This window comes from Sinocyclocheilus grahami, unplaced genomic scaffold (genome assembly GCF_001515645.1).
Source record: "Sinocyclocheilus grahami isolate Dianchi unplaced genomic scaffold, SAMN03320097.WGS_v1.1 scaffold1430.1, whole genome shotgun sequence".
Taxonomy (NCBI): domain Eukaryota; kingdom Metazoa; phylum Chordata; class Actinopteri; order Cypriniformes; family Cyprinidae; genus Sinocyclocheilus; species Sinocyclocheilus grahami.
This window is the reverse complement of record NW_015506609.1, coordinates 80,019-94,425: the sequence shown is the minus strand read 5'-3', so window position 1 is coordinate 94,425 and position 14,407 is coordinate 80,019. Positions and strand designations below refer to the sequence as shown.

At 37.2% G+C, this 14,407-nt stretch overlaps 1 protein-coding gene across 1 annotated transcript in view; it reads left to right on the top strand.

The window, feature by feature from the left end:
* The window catches only part of LOC107570237 (disintegrin and metalloproteinase domain-containing protein 19-like), a 100,751-nt gene that overhangs the window by 69,517 nt on the left and 16,827 nt on the right, over positions 1-14,407 (top strand). Inside the window, exons 5-13 of the mRNA XM_016256447.1 lie at positions 3,317-3,500; positions 5,609-5,674; positions 6,279-6,350; positions 6,508-6,674; positions 7,126-7,210; positions 8,982-9,124; positions 10,521-10,698; positions 12,630-12,719; positions 13,372-13,567. Of these exons, the coding sequence (XP_016111933.1) occupies positions 3,317-3,500; positions 5,609-5,674; positions 6,279-6,350; positions 6,508-6,674; positions 7,126-7,210; positions 8,982-9,124; positions 10,521-10,698; positions 12,630-12,719; positions 13,372-13,567 (1,181 nt within the window). The remainder of the gene's footprint in view (positions 1-3,316; positions 3,501-5,608; positions 5,675-6,278; positions 6,351-6,507; positions 6,675-7,125; positions 7,211-8,981; positions 9,125-10,520; positions 10,699-12,629; positions 12,720-13,371; positions 13,568-14,407) is intronic.

Below are 14,407 nucleotides of genomic sequence, written 5' to 3'. Positions count from 1 at the left end.
TACACTGCTTGATTGTATGAGCACCCTGTGGGTATTATATTGTATGACTGTTTTTGCTTTTTTCAGTTAGTTGTGTGAATAAGATGTTGTGAGCAAGTATTTGTTTATGGGTTTGCATGGATGTATGAAAGTACAAAATGTTCCATAGAGAGAAAGTAAACCTAGATGATACTCTTCATGTGTGCTTGCAAAAAGTCGGCCAACTATAATTTTGCATATGCAGCACAATTCTGTGTGCTTAATTTGTGAAGAGGAGAAATGTTTTGGCCAGGTTGTTGAATATAAGCACTGATGACTAATGCTGTGGCCCTACCAGAATGTTAATAGTTTGTTGTGCTCAGTCCTCGTTCAGCACTGAAAGCTTTCTCTCTACTTATAAACAATATACGCAAACAACCTTGAAACTGCATCTGCCCCTGTCTGTTGCTGCTGAATTTAAAGCTAATGCCTAGAGATACAAACCAAAGTTCTGTGTCTTTGAAACATACACAAGTGAATGTTTTATAAGTTTATAAGAATGTTTCATAAGTTTAAGGTTATGTCATGGTATTAAATAAAGGATTATTTTTATTTTACTACACATTTATGTTACTGGAGGGCTTTGACAATGAGTCATGGGTAAGATAATATGTTAAATATAGTATTCTTTATTATGGTTATGTCATAAATAATCATTGCTACATTATATAACCATTCGTTTTTGAACTTTAGTTAATGTACATCCAATACACACTTCATATAGACCTGTCAAACTTCTGAGGTCAGTAAGATCTTGAAATTGAAATTAATATTTGTATTCAGCAAGGACATGGTGAAGACATGTATAATGTTATTTTAAATAAGTGTTATAAAATGTAAAAAAAGAGTGTTCAGTTGAAATGTCTGTTCATCAAAGAATCATGAGTTTTGCCATCACAGGAAAAAATCTAATACAATAAATTGTGATGGTATTACTGTTTTTACTGTATTTTTGATATAATGAATACAGCATTGGTGAGCAAAAGAGAATTCTTTCAAATCATTACAAAATCTTACAACGCCCAAACTATTGAATGGTAGTGTGTAACCATTTTTGATTGTACATGAACTACTGATCATCAGATAATATTTTATTTTATGATAATGAAAGTTATGAAGTAGTATCAGGGAAGAGGCTGCAGAGAAAAAAAAGAAAACAGTTAAACACATTCAGTTTAAATAATTTGAAATACAAAAGATGTGTTGGCTACATAATTGGTTAAATGTCATTTACTCTGGAAAATTGTGTAAAATCGGAGAGCAGCAGTCAGGATAGTTGTGGGATGAATCAACATTCCCTAAAGTGTGTTTGCTTTCATTGCTGATCATTCAGTGTGCAAATGTACTCTCTGAGAGCAGTCATTCTTTTGACATACAGAGTTTATATTGAGTTGATTAGCCAGTTATATGAAAATAACAGTGTTTTTAAGGGCAAAGCCCTTGAGAGTCTGTCTCTAGATATTGCCAAAGGTCTTGAATTTCTTATGAAGACAGATCAAGTCATTGAACAGCTGTTGCAAGATTTTGCAAGAGCAAACGTAATTAGAACTGTATGTTTTCATGTGGCGTTTCTCAAGGCGACTTTTGTGTTTCCTTACCCTCAGCTCAATGGACGTCACGCACTGATGTGTGACATAGTCTACAGTTAATAGAGGCATCAGTCCATTTAAAAATTTGACTGTAATGTAGTTGATTGTTTTATTATTCTTATTAAATATTTACTTTATTATTTATTATTTCAAAAATATCATTACATTTATGCCAAGGCAAATCAAATCATGGCCATATTTGCAGTTTTGGTGTCATGAACTATTATAAAGCCATACCCTGAGTCATTTCTGCTTGCCTGTTGTCAATTTGGGGAAAATGACAATCCTCATTTTGAAGATAATAATTGGATGCCCTGGGGCGTAAACAAATGGTTTTGTTATTATAATACATAACATTTTTAAATATATAACCAAATATATAACACTATAAAAGTCTTTATTGTCACATTTGATCAATTATTGTGTCCTTGATTAATAAAAGTATTGATTTCATTCAAATAAATAAATAAAAATCGCACTAACCCCAAACCTTTGAGTGGTAGTATACACAAGTAAATCAAACTCTAAAGCAGAGGTCTTCAACCCTGCTCCTGGGGACCCACTGTACTGCGAAGTTTATTTCCAACCTGCATCAGCACACCTGTGTATTTTCAAGCAGTCCCGAGGAGCTTGATTAGCTGCTTTAGGTGTGTTTGATTAGGGTTGTTGCTAAAATCTGCAGGACAGTGGGTCCCCAGGAACAGGGTTGAAGACCTCTGCTCTAAAGACCTTGTCCCAAATTTAGCCCCAAGTCCTTGCCATAGTGCTGCATAAACTCGATTAGAGGTCCACTGTGGAACTCACATCATTGCAGACTCAACAAAAAAAATGCATATTGAGGACACATCGTAGGCACAAAGGGGGCGACTCGAGAACACCAATCTGAAATATGAAATGGCAAAAGGGTCACCCTGCCGTCTCATGGACTTTATTTTTAATATATTTTTCAAATGTACTGATTGAAAACTTTTTACAGAGGTCAAATTTAGAGTGTGCTGTAGAGGTGCTCTGGGAGATCTCAAATCCAGCAGCATTTCAGCGGCCCTTCTGATCCCTCTGATTAGTTAATGCATATCTACTTAATGCTGTTAACTATACTGAGGCTAAAAGAAGGATCACGAGGCATTAAAATTCTACTCCAAAGGGTCTGAATATTTAGGACCATGTGATATTTCAGTTTTTCTTTTTTAATAAATCTGCAAAAATGTCAACAATTCTGTGTTTTTCTGTCAATATGGGGTGCTGTGTGTACATTAATTAGGAAAAAAATTAACTTAAATGATTTTAGCAAATGGCTGCAATATAACAAAGAGTGAAAAATTTAAGGGGGTCTGAATACTTTCCGTACCCACTGTATATATGTTTGTGAGATAAAGATCAAATGAAAATGAACTCATAGATATGCACATCTCTTTTACTGGTATTCTTAAATAGTACTAGTACCTTACCCGAATAGTTCACCAAAAATTCTGCCAGCATTTACTCAACATGTTGTTCCAAACCCATATGACTCTCTGGGTTTTTTGCCCATACAATGAAAGTCAATGGGGTCCAATGTTATTTAGGGTCCAAAATATCTTTATTTATTCAGAAATAAAATCATACAGGTTTGGAACCACATGAGGGTGAGTAAATTGAGTAGACTGACAATTGACACAACTTTAACAAGAGAGCATTTGAGCTGACATTACTCCCATTTCCTTCTGCAGAGGTTTGATTGTCTTGAACTCAAATGATACATACTACCTGGAGCCAATCAGAGGCCAGGAGGTTCTCCACCACACTTTCTATCGCACTGAAGACCTGCCGATCAAAACCGGCACCTGTGGACACAGCCATCAGACTGGACACATCAGCCTGTTCAGTGGTCACCTTAAACCTTTGCATCAAAGGGTCAGTCAGAAATTACATTTTCGTTTATGGTGTCTTCCATGTCATCATTTAATATCTCATAAAATGAAGAGACTTGGTAATAAATGTTGATTTTTACAGTATATTTCACTGAAATAGATGTCATGCAAACAGTCTATTTAATCAGTCCTTTCCACAGATGACAAAAAATCTCATTTTGTAAAGTAGCTCTCACTAGATTGTAAGCATAATAGTCATTAGGGAAATAACAGTCAGTCATTACCATCATTATTCAGTGTGTCTAAGTCTCTATTTCTGATCACATGAGTAGATTGTGTATGATGTCAGAAGAAATTTCTCTCTCACAAAAGCAAAGATGTTCTGTTCCCTCCAATCTATAATGACTAGATAGGCCACTTACAAAAAAAAGATTATGGAGGTCTGACGCAAAGCTGTTGTGTTTGCATTGTGCGTCAGTAATTTCGTATGTCCCCATAATGTGCTGCAGAAAGAAAAGTGTGTTTTGGCTCATTACAGTACAGAAATAAAGCCATCTTAAGCCCAGGTTAAGTGTTCAGACTGATGAAGTGCATAATGTGGGCTTATTACAAAACTCTTGAGGATCATTAGCAGGAGTTGGGAGCCCTCCTACTGCTATTGTTCTGCTTGCACTTGCTTTCTCATTAAAGCCGAGCAGTACAAATGAGAATTAGAGGGTCCATAAATTAATAAACAGTTTGGACTAATGTGCTTCCTCCGCAGTAATGATGTATTCCTGGTACAATTGGATTACCAAGTTCCTGAATTTTGAGGTTCATATATACTGTAGTACAGTATGTCCCTGTGTACCTTTGAGTCTTTAAATATCCCAGATTCATTCAATTTCCAACTATCCCTATTGCTAGTAGGCATACAAACGAGTTCCTAACGAGACTCATTTTGGAATGGAGAGCTTTCATTTTTATTGCTTATGAACATTTATCAAGTCGCACCTTTATTTTCCTCTGGTTGCCAAGGAAGATGACTTATATGAACATTCTGTTCTTCTGCTTATTTTACTGTTTCACTCACATTTTATTTACTGCTTGGTTACTGTAAAGTGCTAGCTGTCACTTTTGTGATTACTGTGCCAAAGCAGTTTTTCGAGTAAATTAGACCCATCAGTTAAAATGCAAACAAATATGAGGAACAGTAGTGATGGCAATATTGTTGCATACAGTCTTTGAGCTTTTGTATTCAGTTTGTAAAAAAACATTATGTGCACAAACAATTATTTTATAGTAAATTCAATATGTGTGATTTAATACAATTGCCACTTAAAGGGGTCATATGATGCTATTTTAAAGATCATTATTTGGTGTATTTGGTGTAACAGAATATGTTGACATGCTTTAATGTTCAAAAAACACATTATTTTTCAAATACTGTACATTATTGTAGGTCCTCTATGCCCCGCCTCTCTCAAACACGTCGTTTTCAACAAAGCCCCCTCCTTTTACAAGCGCAGTCTGCTCTGATTGGCCAGCTTACCCAGTGCATTGTGATTGGCCGAACACCACAAGTACGCGTCGGAAATGTAATGCCCCAACCCATAATTGCTTCAGCTTTCAAAGTAAATATCAAGACAGTTAATAATGTCGTTAGTGTCGCATCTACTTCTGGAAGGCCAAATAAAGTGCTTTTGCTTTCGCACTGAAACACACAGCTCTCCCTGACATGGCTGCATCAACATTACTGCGGTTCCTGAAACCACGCCTTCTTTCTTTGCGTGCACATTTGGGCGGCATTATGCTAATATTTCCACATAGTAACGTAGATATGTGGGGGCGTGTTAGAATGAGCCGTTTTAGGTAGGCATGACTGACTCTTAACTTTTATAAAGAATATCTCTTTGGATTTGAGACTTTAGTCTTTGCAACTTTACAGATCTTCTTTATGCACCAAGAGCTTGTAACACTCCAAAGAGAAAGGAAAACTTAAAATCGCATCATATGACCCCTTTAATTACTTAAGTTGTTGCAGACAGACATTTATTGAATGGATGTAAAACCAAGAGACTAGAGAAACCAATCCATAAATCCTTCCCTCCAGCAATTAACATTTTATTTTGTTTGCTGTTTGTTTGTTTCTGTATTTATCCCCACCCCTAGGTTAGACGAAATGCCTGGGGTACTACAAAATACATGGAACTCTATATAGTAGCTGACAACACACTGGTAAGCAGATGATGCCTGTGTCATGCTCATTTCCACTAATTAGACACTTACACACAGTAAAGTTCGCCACATGAATTAAGGCTTTAAAGCTTCAAATACAGGCTGAGTTATATAAACTGTACTTTAGAACCGGTACTTTATGCCTAGTGTTACATTCTCATTCAAATTTGGCCTCTGAGCAATTGCTGCTTAAATTTAAAGCTTCAGAAGTGCCTTTTCACTCTCTCCCTCTCTTTTCTATCACTCCCATTGCCAATATCTTACATGTATGAGGAGCTATCAAGAAGTTATCAGTGAATTTAATAGTTTAATTTTTAGTCCTCGTGTATGAGGGATACATTTCATGAGGGGCATGCAGACAATCTTCCAGTGTTACATTCTGTTGAGTTTTCTGATTGAATTCTTTCATACATATACATTGAATCTGTATAATATCCACCAAAAGCCAAAAGAGGCAGGAGGTTATATAATATTTCATTATGGCTGGATTTAGTTAATCAAATTTCTCTGTAACAGGGTTTTTGCAATTTCTCAAGCAGAGTCTATGCATTTGTATGTTCGTCTTGATCAATTTGCCTCTTAGCATTTCTTCATGTCTCTACAGTACAGAAAGCAAAACAAGGACCTTTACAAAACTAAAATGAGGATAATGGAAATTGCTAATTATGTAGATAAGGTATGTCAAGCCTGAGTGCATTTCTTTGGTTCAAAGGTTTTGTTTACTGTTTAGACTGCATATTGCGAAAATTCCATAATGCGAAATTCCTAGATGTCTGTATTATAATTATATTTAACAAAAATGAAATCCTAATTATTTGTTTTGGTCTGATCAGTTCTACAGAGACTTGAACATCCGTGTACCTCTGATTGGTCTAGAGGTTTGGACTGAACATGATCAGTGCATCATCAATGAGGAGCCAAATTCGACTCTTTGGTCCTTCCTTCAGTGGAGACAGAAACTTAAATCCCGCAAGAAACATGACAATGCCCAACTACTCACGTTAGTCACAAAACACACCAACTGTATGCACATATAGAACAATACTGTCAGAGTAGCTTTATTGTCATTTCAGCTCTTTCAGCGTTTCACTGTAACATATTTTAATGGTGTTGTATTAAGTTTTTAAAAATATAATTAGTCCGTTTTTTTCTGATATTTTTTATGGTATATTTCACATAAATACTGAAATTCTTTCATATTTACTCACCCTCTAGTCATTCCAAACCTGTATGAAAAAAACACGTATAAAAAGAGAAAACTGTTTGGTTACCAACATTCTTCAGAATATCTTATTTTGTGTTCTGCAGTACAATGAAAGTCATACAGGTTTGGAATGACATGAGGGTGAGTAAATGATGAAAGAAATTTCAATTTGGTTGACCTATCCCTTTAAAGGGATATACATTTTTATTGAAATCATAGCTGAAAGTTTATATTGTTTTCCCTGCAGTGGTGTGATTTTCAAGGGCACCACCATTGGCATGGCTCCGCTGGAGGGCATGTGCAGTCATGAGAACTCGGGAGGCATCAACGTGGTAAGAAAGCATGCAGGCTTGCATCTAGAACAGGCTGTAAACACTGTGTATATAATGTGTGTGTTTGTGTACAGCTCATGCAGGGATTTGATAAAGTGATCAATAGCTCCGACACACCTGATTAGCCTCTTATTGGTTCTATTACTTTGTGTGGCGGGAGAGGATCACTTTGCAGAATACTAATGAGTGGTCAAGCTTTTCGTCTGGATATTACACATGGATGGGGTCATTCTACATTACATCAATATAGCCTGCTTAGTCTATAGCCTACTTAATTGTGTCATTTTGTTCAGGTGTGTGTAGTTAAGTGATCGTCACAATGTCATTCAGTTTAAACTTTGTTTTCCTCTTGCACCGTTCCCCTTCATTGAATTAATTGTAATTTTGTTCAGGTGCGTGGAGTTAATTATCCTTGTTTGGTCTGTGTATTTAAGTTTCTGTGTTCAGTTCTAGTTTGTCTGGTCTCATCAGCATCTGCATTTATGCTACCCTATGTTAACCCTTGTTGGATTACCAGTGTGTTGGATTAAAGACTTGCTAAACCTTATTCTTCATCTTTGTGTGTTCGTAGTAACTGTGTGATGTTTTCAGAAGTCACAATCATATTTTGAGTGAATTTGTTTGGTATGGTATGTGCTGTGTGAGTGGCACTGCAGTCGACAGCTAGTTATTTATCAAGATTGTTGATATTCAGAAGTTATTTTATGAATCCTCTCGTGTTAGGGTTGAAAATAGCAATGTTGTGTGCTTATAAAGTGATGTTGGTGAGAAGGGAAAAAAAATATTTTGACCATCTGAGAGGATGAAATTATAGAAATTATATAACATGTATAATTTAAATAAAATATAATCAGTGTCACACAGGGATTTCTAGGATATAATTTTACTGTTTTCCTTGTAATTACGTTAATAAATCACAGTAACCATACATTTACAGTAAAGTTACACATAATGTGATAAAACGTATATTTTAAGGTAATTTACAGTTAACCAATTACAAGTTTTTGCTGTAGCATTTTTTTTTAATTACCAACATTTTTATAGTGAGTGAATGTCCAGTAGACTCACTGTTGGACATGTGTGGTCTTCTCCTGGACTATGGTCTGAGAAAGCATCCCTTGACATAAAGCTCCTTCACATTCCTCAAATACTTTAGAACCAGTATATGACAATGTGGTTCCTAGGGAGATATTTAAGAGATAGAAAATCCATAAAGAGAAATCATTTGTAATACAACTGCATGTCATATTTCAACGTTGTTATGAAGTGGAGATATTATCAGTGCCATCTGTAAAAGAAATCAACACTGCATGCCCTTGCAGATATATCCATTTGTGCTCCTTTATGTTTGTGTCACGGTATGAAGATAAAAGAAAGTTCATTCTGTTTGCCCCAGCCAAGGTACTTAAATTACTACCTGCAGGTCAAAAAACATCATCCTCTACAATTTATGGCATCATTGTAACATAACAAAGATGCCTTTGGAGATCAGAGATGTCCTCTGGGCTTCTACTGCCATTTACAAACTGTAGTGTTGGAATTGTGGCAACGTGGCATAGCAACGACAGAAGCCTGTTGGCTACAAATAGCCTTTATGTCCAATTTAAAGCATACAATACAATTAATTTATTGCATGGCAGCATGGCAAATACTCTAATCCTGTATATTGAATTCATCATTTTAGACAGACTCTTAAAGCAGTGCTTGAGCTTCCATTTCATTTATTGTGATGTTTGTTATGGCTGGTAGATTAAATGATCTTTTCTTCCAGGATCATTCTGAATTGCCCATTGGGGCGGCTGCCACCATGGCACATGAGATCGGTCATAACATTGGCATGAGCCACGACCATGAGGGCTGTTGCGTGGAGGCCACAGCGGAGCAGGGTGGATGTGTCATGGCGGCAGCTACAGGGTAAAGACTTCTACATTTGCATTACATTGAAGCTTTTAGCTTCCTTTTATAAATAACCAACAATGCAGAACATAAATCACGGTAATTGCAAAAGCATGCTAATTACTCAAAGAACCCTGGGCACTTTCAAATAATTTTTACTTCTAATTGTGTCATTACTAAACTAATGCATAGACAGGATGCTACTGTACAAGTACATACTTGGTTGCTAATGATAAGTCCCTAAGGATGAGTCAAGCATGATTAATCTCACTTCAGATTGCACACCTGCAGACCATTCACTGACCATCTGATGTACACTACCATTCAAATGTTTGGGGTCAGTAAGAAAAAAAAAGCAACACAACTGCTTTTAACATTGATAATAATAATAAATGTTTCTTGAGAACCAAATCAGCATATTAAAATGATTTCTGAAGGACACTGAAGACTGCAGTAATGGCTTCTGATTCAGTACAGAATTGTATATTGCACACAAAACTGCCTAAAGCTGGCTGAAATCACCAGCTGCAATCTGGCTTCTAGAAAATCTGCTAAGAAACAGTTGTTTGTGTGATGCCTGATAAAGTAGCAAGTAAACAAGATACCATGAACATCTTGTACATCAAGTTTGATATGGCGCCATCCATGATGGCATTGCATATAGTCTCAGGGGCAAAATGAGAGATGCATGTCACAAAGGTATGCTCAGATCCATTCTGAAAACACTGATTTATAGAAAGAAGGGGGAACATGATGTGCCATGCAATTGGAGAAATGTTCTGAGAGATCTGGTATAAATGGAGAATAGCAGGGTGCCCATCACTGATCCCTGTGGAACTCCAGTGTTAAGGGTGCAGCAGTTTTCCAGGTAACTGGGTAAGAACTAATACATAAGACAGACAAGTGCCATAAAGAACTTTTTCTGGATAAAAAAACAGCTGCAAGCATGAGATTAAAAGTGGCTGACGTAAGCACATCATTTATGGCAAGGATAGTGGTTTTAGTAGAGTGAATTGGTTTGAAACATGATTGAGATGAAGTGGGTTAAGTGACCCCTTGATTTTGGTGCCCCTGCAGTAGAGGAAAGGTAAGACAGAAAATCAGAGGATATCACTTGGCATAGAGAGGAGGAAGGTGTTTTTTATTTGTCCAAGGTATAAAAAGGTGAAAAACAGTTTTGGAAACTTCACTATTCCTCTTTTCATTTTATATGAAGACCATGTTTTAATTATAATTGTGTTACTGTATTCATCATAAACCGATGTTCAAGTGCATCTGCCTCAGTGTCTACGGCTGACTGTAGATGTTTAACAAATTGGAAGTTTTTGTACTTATTTCTACACCTTTTGCACCTTTTGTTTTGTCATTTTCATGCATAAAAATGACATATATCCCTTTCTAAAATGGTCTACAGGCACCCCTTTCCAAAAGTTTTCAGTCGCTGTAGCAAAAAAGACTTGGACAACTACTTCCAGAAGGGAGGAGGAATGTGCCTGTTCAACATGCCCAACATGAAGGATCTGGTCGGTGGCAAGAGGTGTGGAAACGGCTTTGTAGAGGAAGGGGAGGAGTGTGACTGTGGAGAACCAGAGGTGATTTGTGCCTAGATTAATTATTGAATGGAATTACTTATTGATTGAGAGAATACTGAATCAGACCAATCATGAATTAGTCATTTTTCCAAGAACAATAGTGGCTATGAAATATATATGCAATAAGTCAAAATTTGATAGTTAAAGGGGTGGTTGACTGGGTTTTTTCTAGGCTTTATTGTGTTTATGGGGTGCAGTCTAACATGTGTTAATGCTTCGTTTGTTAAAAAACGCATTCTTTTTCACATAATGTACCTTTATTCCACACCTCTCTGTCCCTTCTCCTCTGAACGCGCTGATCATTTCCTGCTTTTATGAAGCCCCTCCCTCAGAAATACACAATGAGCTCTGATTGATTAGCTGGCCCAGTGTGTTGTGATTGGCTAAACCGCCTCTAGTGCGTGTCTAAACGTCCCGCCTCTCAACATAGCGGCATGTGCTCGGATGGGGTTTATGTAAAATTCTGGGTTCTTGACGTAACAGACCCAGGAAGTAACTCGTTGTAGTCCCTTACCAGTCGTTTTTGTTAGCATTTAACTGCCAGAATTTTAAAAGACGATATCTCCGTTTGCATTGAACTTTCAGCTTCGTAACTTTGCAGATATTGTTTATGATCAAACAGCAACATTACACACTAACTAACATTAAAAAAGTGAAATCGCAATCAACCACCCCTTTAATATGGATTACCATTGATTACCATTTTTATGCAAGTATTATTTATTCAAGGAATACCTGATATATTTATGCAATGTATTTTTTATAATTTTTTATTGTGAAGAGCTTTTTCTAAACAGCAAAAAGATTTGTTTTTACCACATGGAAGGTCCAAACATAAATGTTAGAACATAAATAGTTGAACTACAGCAGAAAAATGGTGCCGTAACAAAGAGTGACAGATGAAAGCGTATGCATTTTATGTTTGCTTGCATGCATACCTGTATGTGTGTAGAGAAAAAGAAAGGGGAGCATCCCACCTTGCTGCAAAGCCGTGTTTGACAGGCTGTCAGTGTGCATATAATGGCTGGGTGATTTGCCATCTGGCAGGAAGAATGAGGTAGTGTCTGTAACTCCTAGTCAATACATAAACACCTGGACTACTCTTCTGGATTTTACCTGCTGTCAATACCATATTCAGTGAAACAACACCTCAGCAATCACCTGATAGAAAAAGCTAGGTTGCAGCAGCACTGAACTGGGAGCTGTTATCATACACTTTTGTTCTAACCTTTTAATCCAAACCATCATCTGCCAGCACTCTCCACTTTCATGAATACACAAAAATAGATTTGACAGTCACAGCTCAAGCCTGTCATGTACGCATGTCTATTTTCATTATAGTCACTGAATAACACCATTTATTTATTTCTAGTGTGATAATCATAGCTGTCAGTCGCACTTTATTCTCTGAAACCATATAAAGCAGAATAGAGGTTGCTGTGTGTTTATGTGAGACAGAAAGACATTGTGTGTGTGTGTAACAGAGCGTATATGTGTGTCGTGACTGTTTCCTCCTCATTAAACACCCTTAAAACACCACACACACACTTCCTCCCCTTCCCCTATTCATTTTCAGCTGTACGGTATAATTATTGGCCGTCAGATGCCTCCATGCTGTATATATCAGTGTCATACATGTCAAACATTTTTATATGCATCTAACGTCCAATTGTGCAATTTCTCCTCTCAATTTATTTTCCACACTTTAATCATAGCATGCAAGCAGACACTGTGTGTGTGTGTACAGTGCATTCATTATGCATATATATATATATATATATATATATAGTGTTTTCACAACTTGCTCTAAGTGGCTGACCATGTAAGTTGAGGGCCATATGTTGATTTGCTTTGGTAGCCTTTATCGGAATTGTGTGTGTGTGTGTGTGGTTTTTGTGTGTGTGTGTGTGTGTGTTTTCTGTCTCCCGCAGGAGTGCACCAATGATTGCTGCCACCCCAGCAATTGCACTTTGAAGGTGGATGCTCAGTGTGCCCACGGGGTCTGCTGTGAGGACTGCAAGGTGTCTAACTATTTATCTGTCTATTTATCTATCTATTTATTTATTTATTTCTCTCCCACTGCTTCCCTCTCTCACTCTGTTCTGACTCTCACTTAATATGTTTCATACAAGTGGTCAAGGCTTAGCGAGTTAGCCTGTCCCTGTTAACCCCTGCTTTTAGAAGCCATAGCTACACCACCTGGCCGCAAAAAACATCTTTCCCCATTGACACCATTGCAAATTACCTGTGTATTCTGAAGAAATTGCATTTTTGTAATCAACATAATTCATTGTATTACAGTAGATGTTTTACTAATTATTCACTAACAATGATTCACTTTGAACAGTTGTTTTTTTAGTAACATTAACAAAGATGAATAAATACTGTAACAAATATATTGCTCATTGATAATTAGTGTTAGTTAATGCATAATTAATCTCCTTATTGTAAATTGTAAAGTGTTACTGTATTTATTTATTTTATGTGTTGCTTAAAATAGTTGCTAGTGAAGACCTTGTCTGTGTTTTTGCTTTCTAGAGATGCACCAGGCTTAGTATATGCACCAGGCACCATAGTTTAATATCCACTTTTTCTCTGTAGTTTGCCCACCAACTGCTCTCTTTTTCTTTCATCAAAATCCTTCAGTCTCCTTACCATGTCCTCTGCCCACAGCTGAAGCAGGCCGGCACTATGTGCCGTGGAGCAGCTGGTGCCTGTGATCTGCCGGAATACTGCACGGGAGGTTCTCCCTATTGCCCCTCTAATGTTTACCTCCTGGACAGGTCATCGTGTCAGCATGGCCGTGCCTACTGCTATAATGGCATGTGTCTGACCCATGAACAGCAGTGCCTGCAGCTGTGGGGTTATGGTAAGATATGTGCTGTCTGGCTATGCTTTTAATTTGCAGGGAAATAATGTCTGTAGGATCCAGTTCAGAAGTTATGTTACTATGTTATTTTATTGAGCAAGAATGCATTAAATTGATCAAAAGTGAATAATATAGACATTTATAATGTTACAAAAGATTTGTATATCAAATAAATGTAGTTCTTTTGAACTTTCGATTTATCACAGAGTCCTGAAAAAAAATCACAGTTTTCAACACTGATAACAATAAGAAATTATTCTTAAGCACCAAATCAGCATATTAGAATGATTTCTGAAGGATCATATGACACTAAAGGCTGGAGTAATCGAGCCATTTCTAGTTATATCGTAACACATACACACACAAATTATATATATATATATATATATATATATATGTGTGTGTGTGTGTGTGTATATATATATATATATATATATATGGCGGTAAAACTCTGAATTCAGAGGAATAGCGTTGCTCATTCCAGGTAACCCTTTGATAAAGAGGAGCACTGCTCAATACTACCACGAGGACAGCCCATGGAGCGAGGAATCCAACTCCTCAGAGAGGATTAACGCTCGAAAGAAAACACCATACTCACAATAACGGTGAGGGGAGCGATGTCTGATCCTCAAACCGAGACGGGCTAGGACCCCTGGGTTGTTCAGACCTGGACTTCGTGAAGGCCGCTATCCCGGTCTTTAAGCAGGTCAGCCTGATATGCTTGGAGCATCACCATAGTGTGCAATGAAGCGACAGCCCGACCTGCTGCTGCTGTGTATGCCCTGGCATCCGAGCGAGATGTCAAGGAAGAGAGTCTTAGAGGACGTCTCACCCATAGAG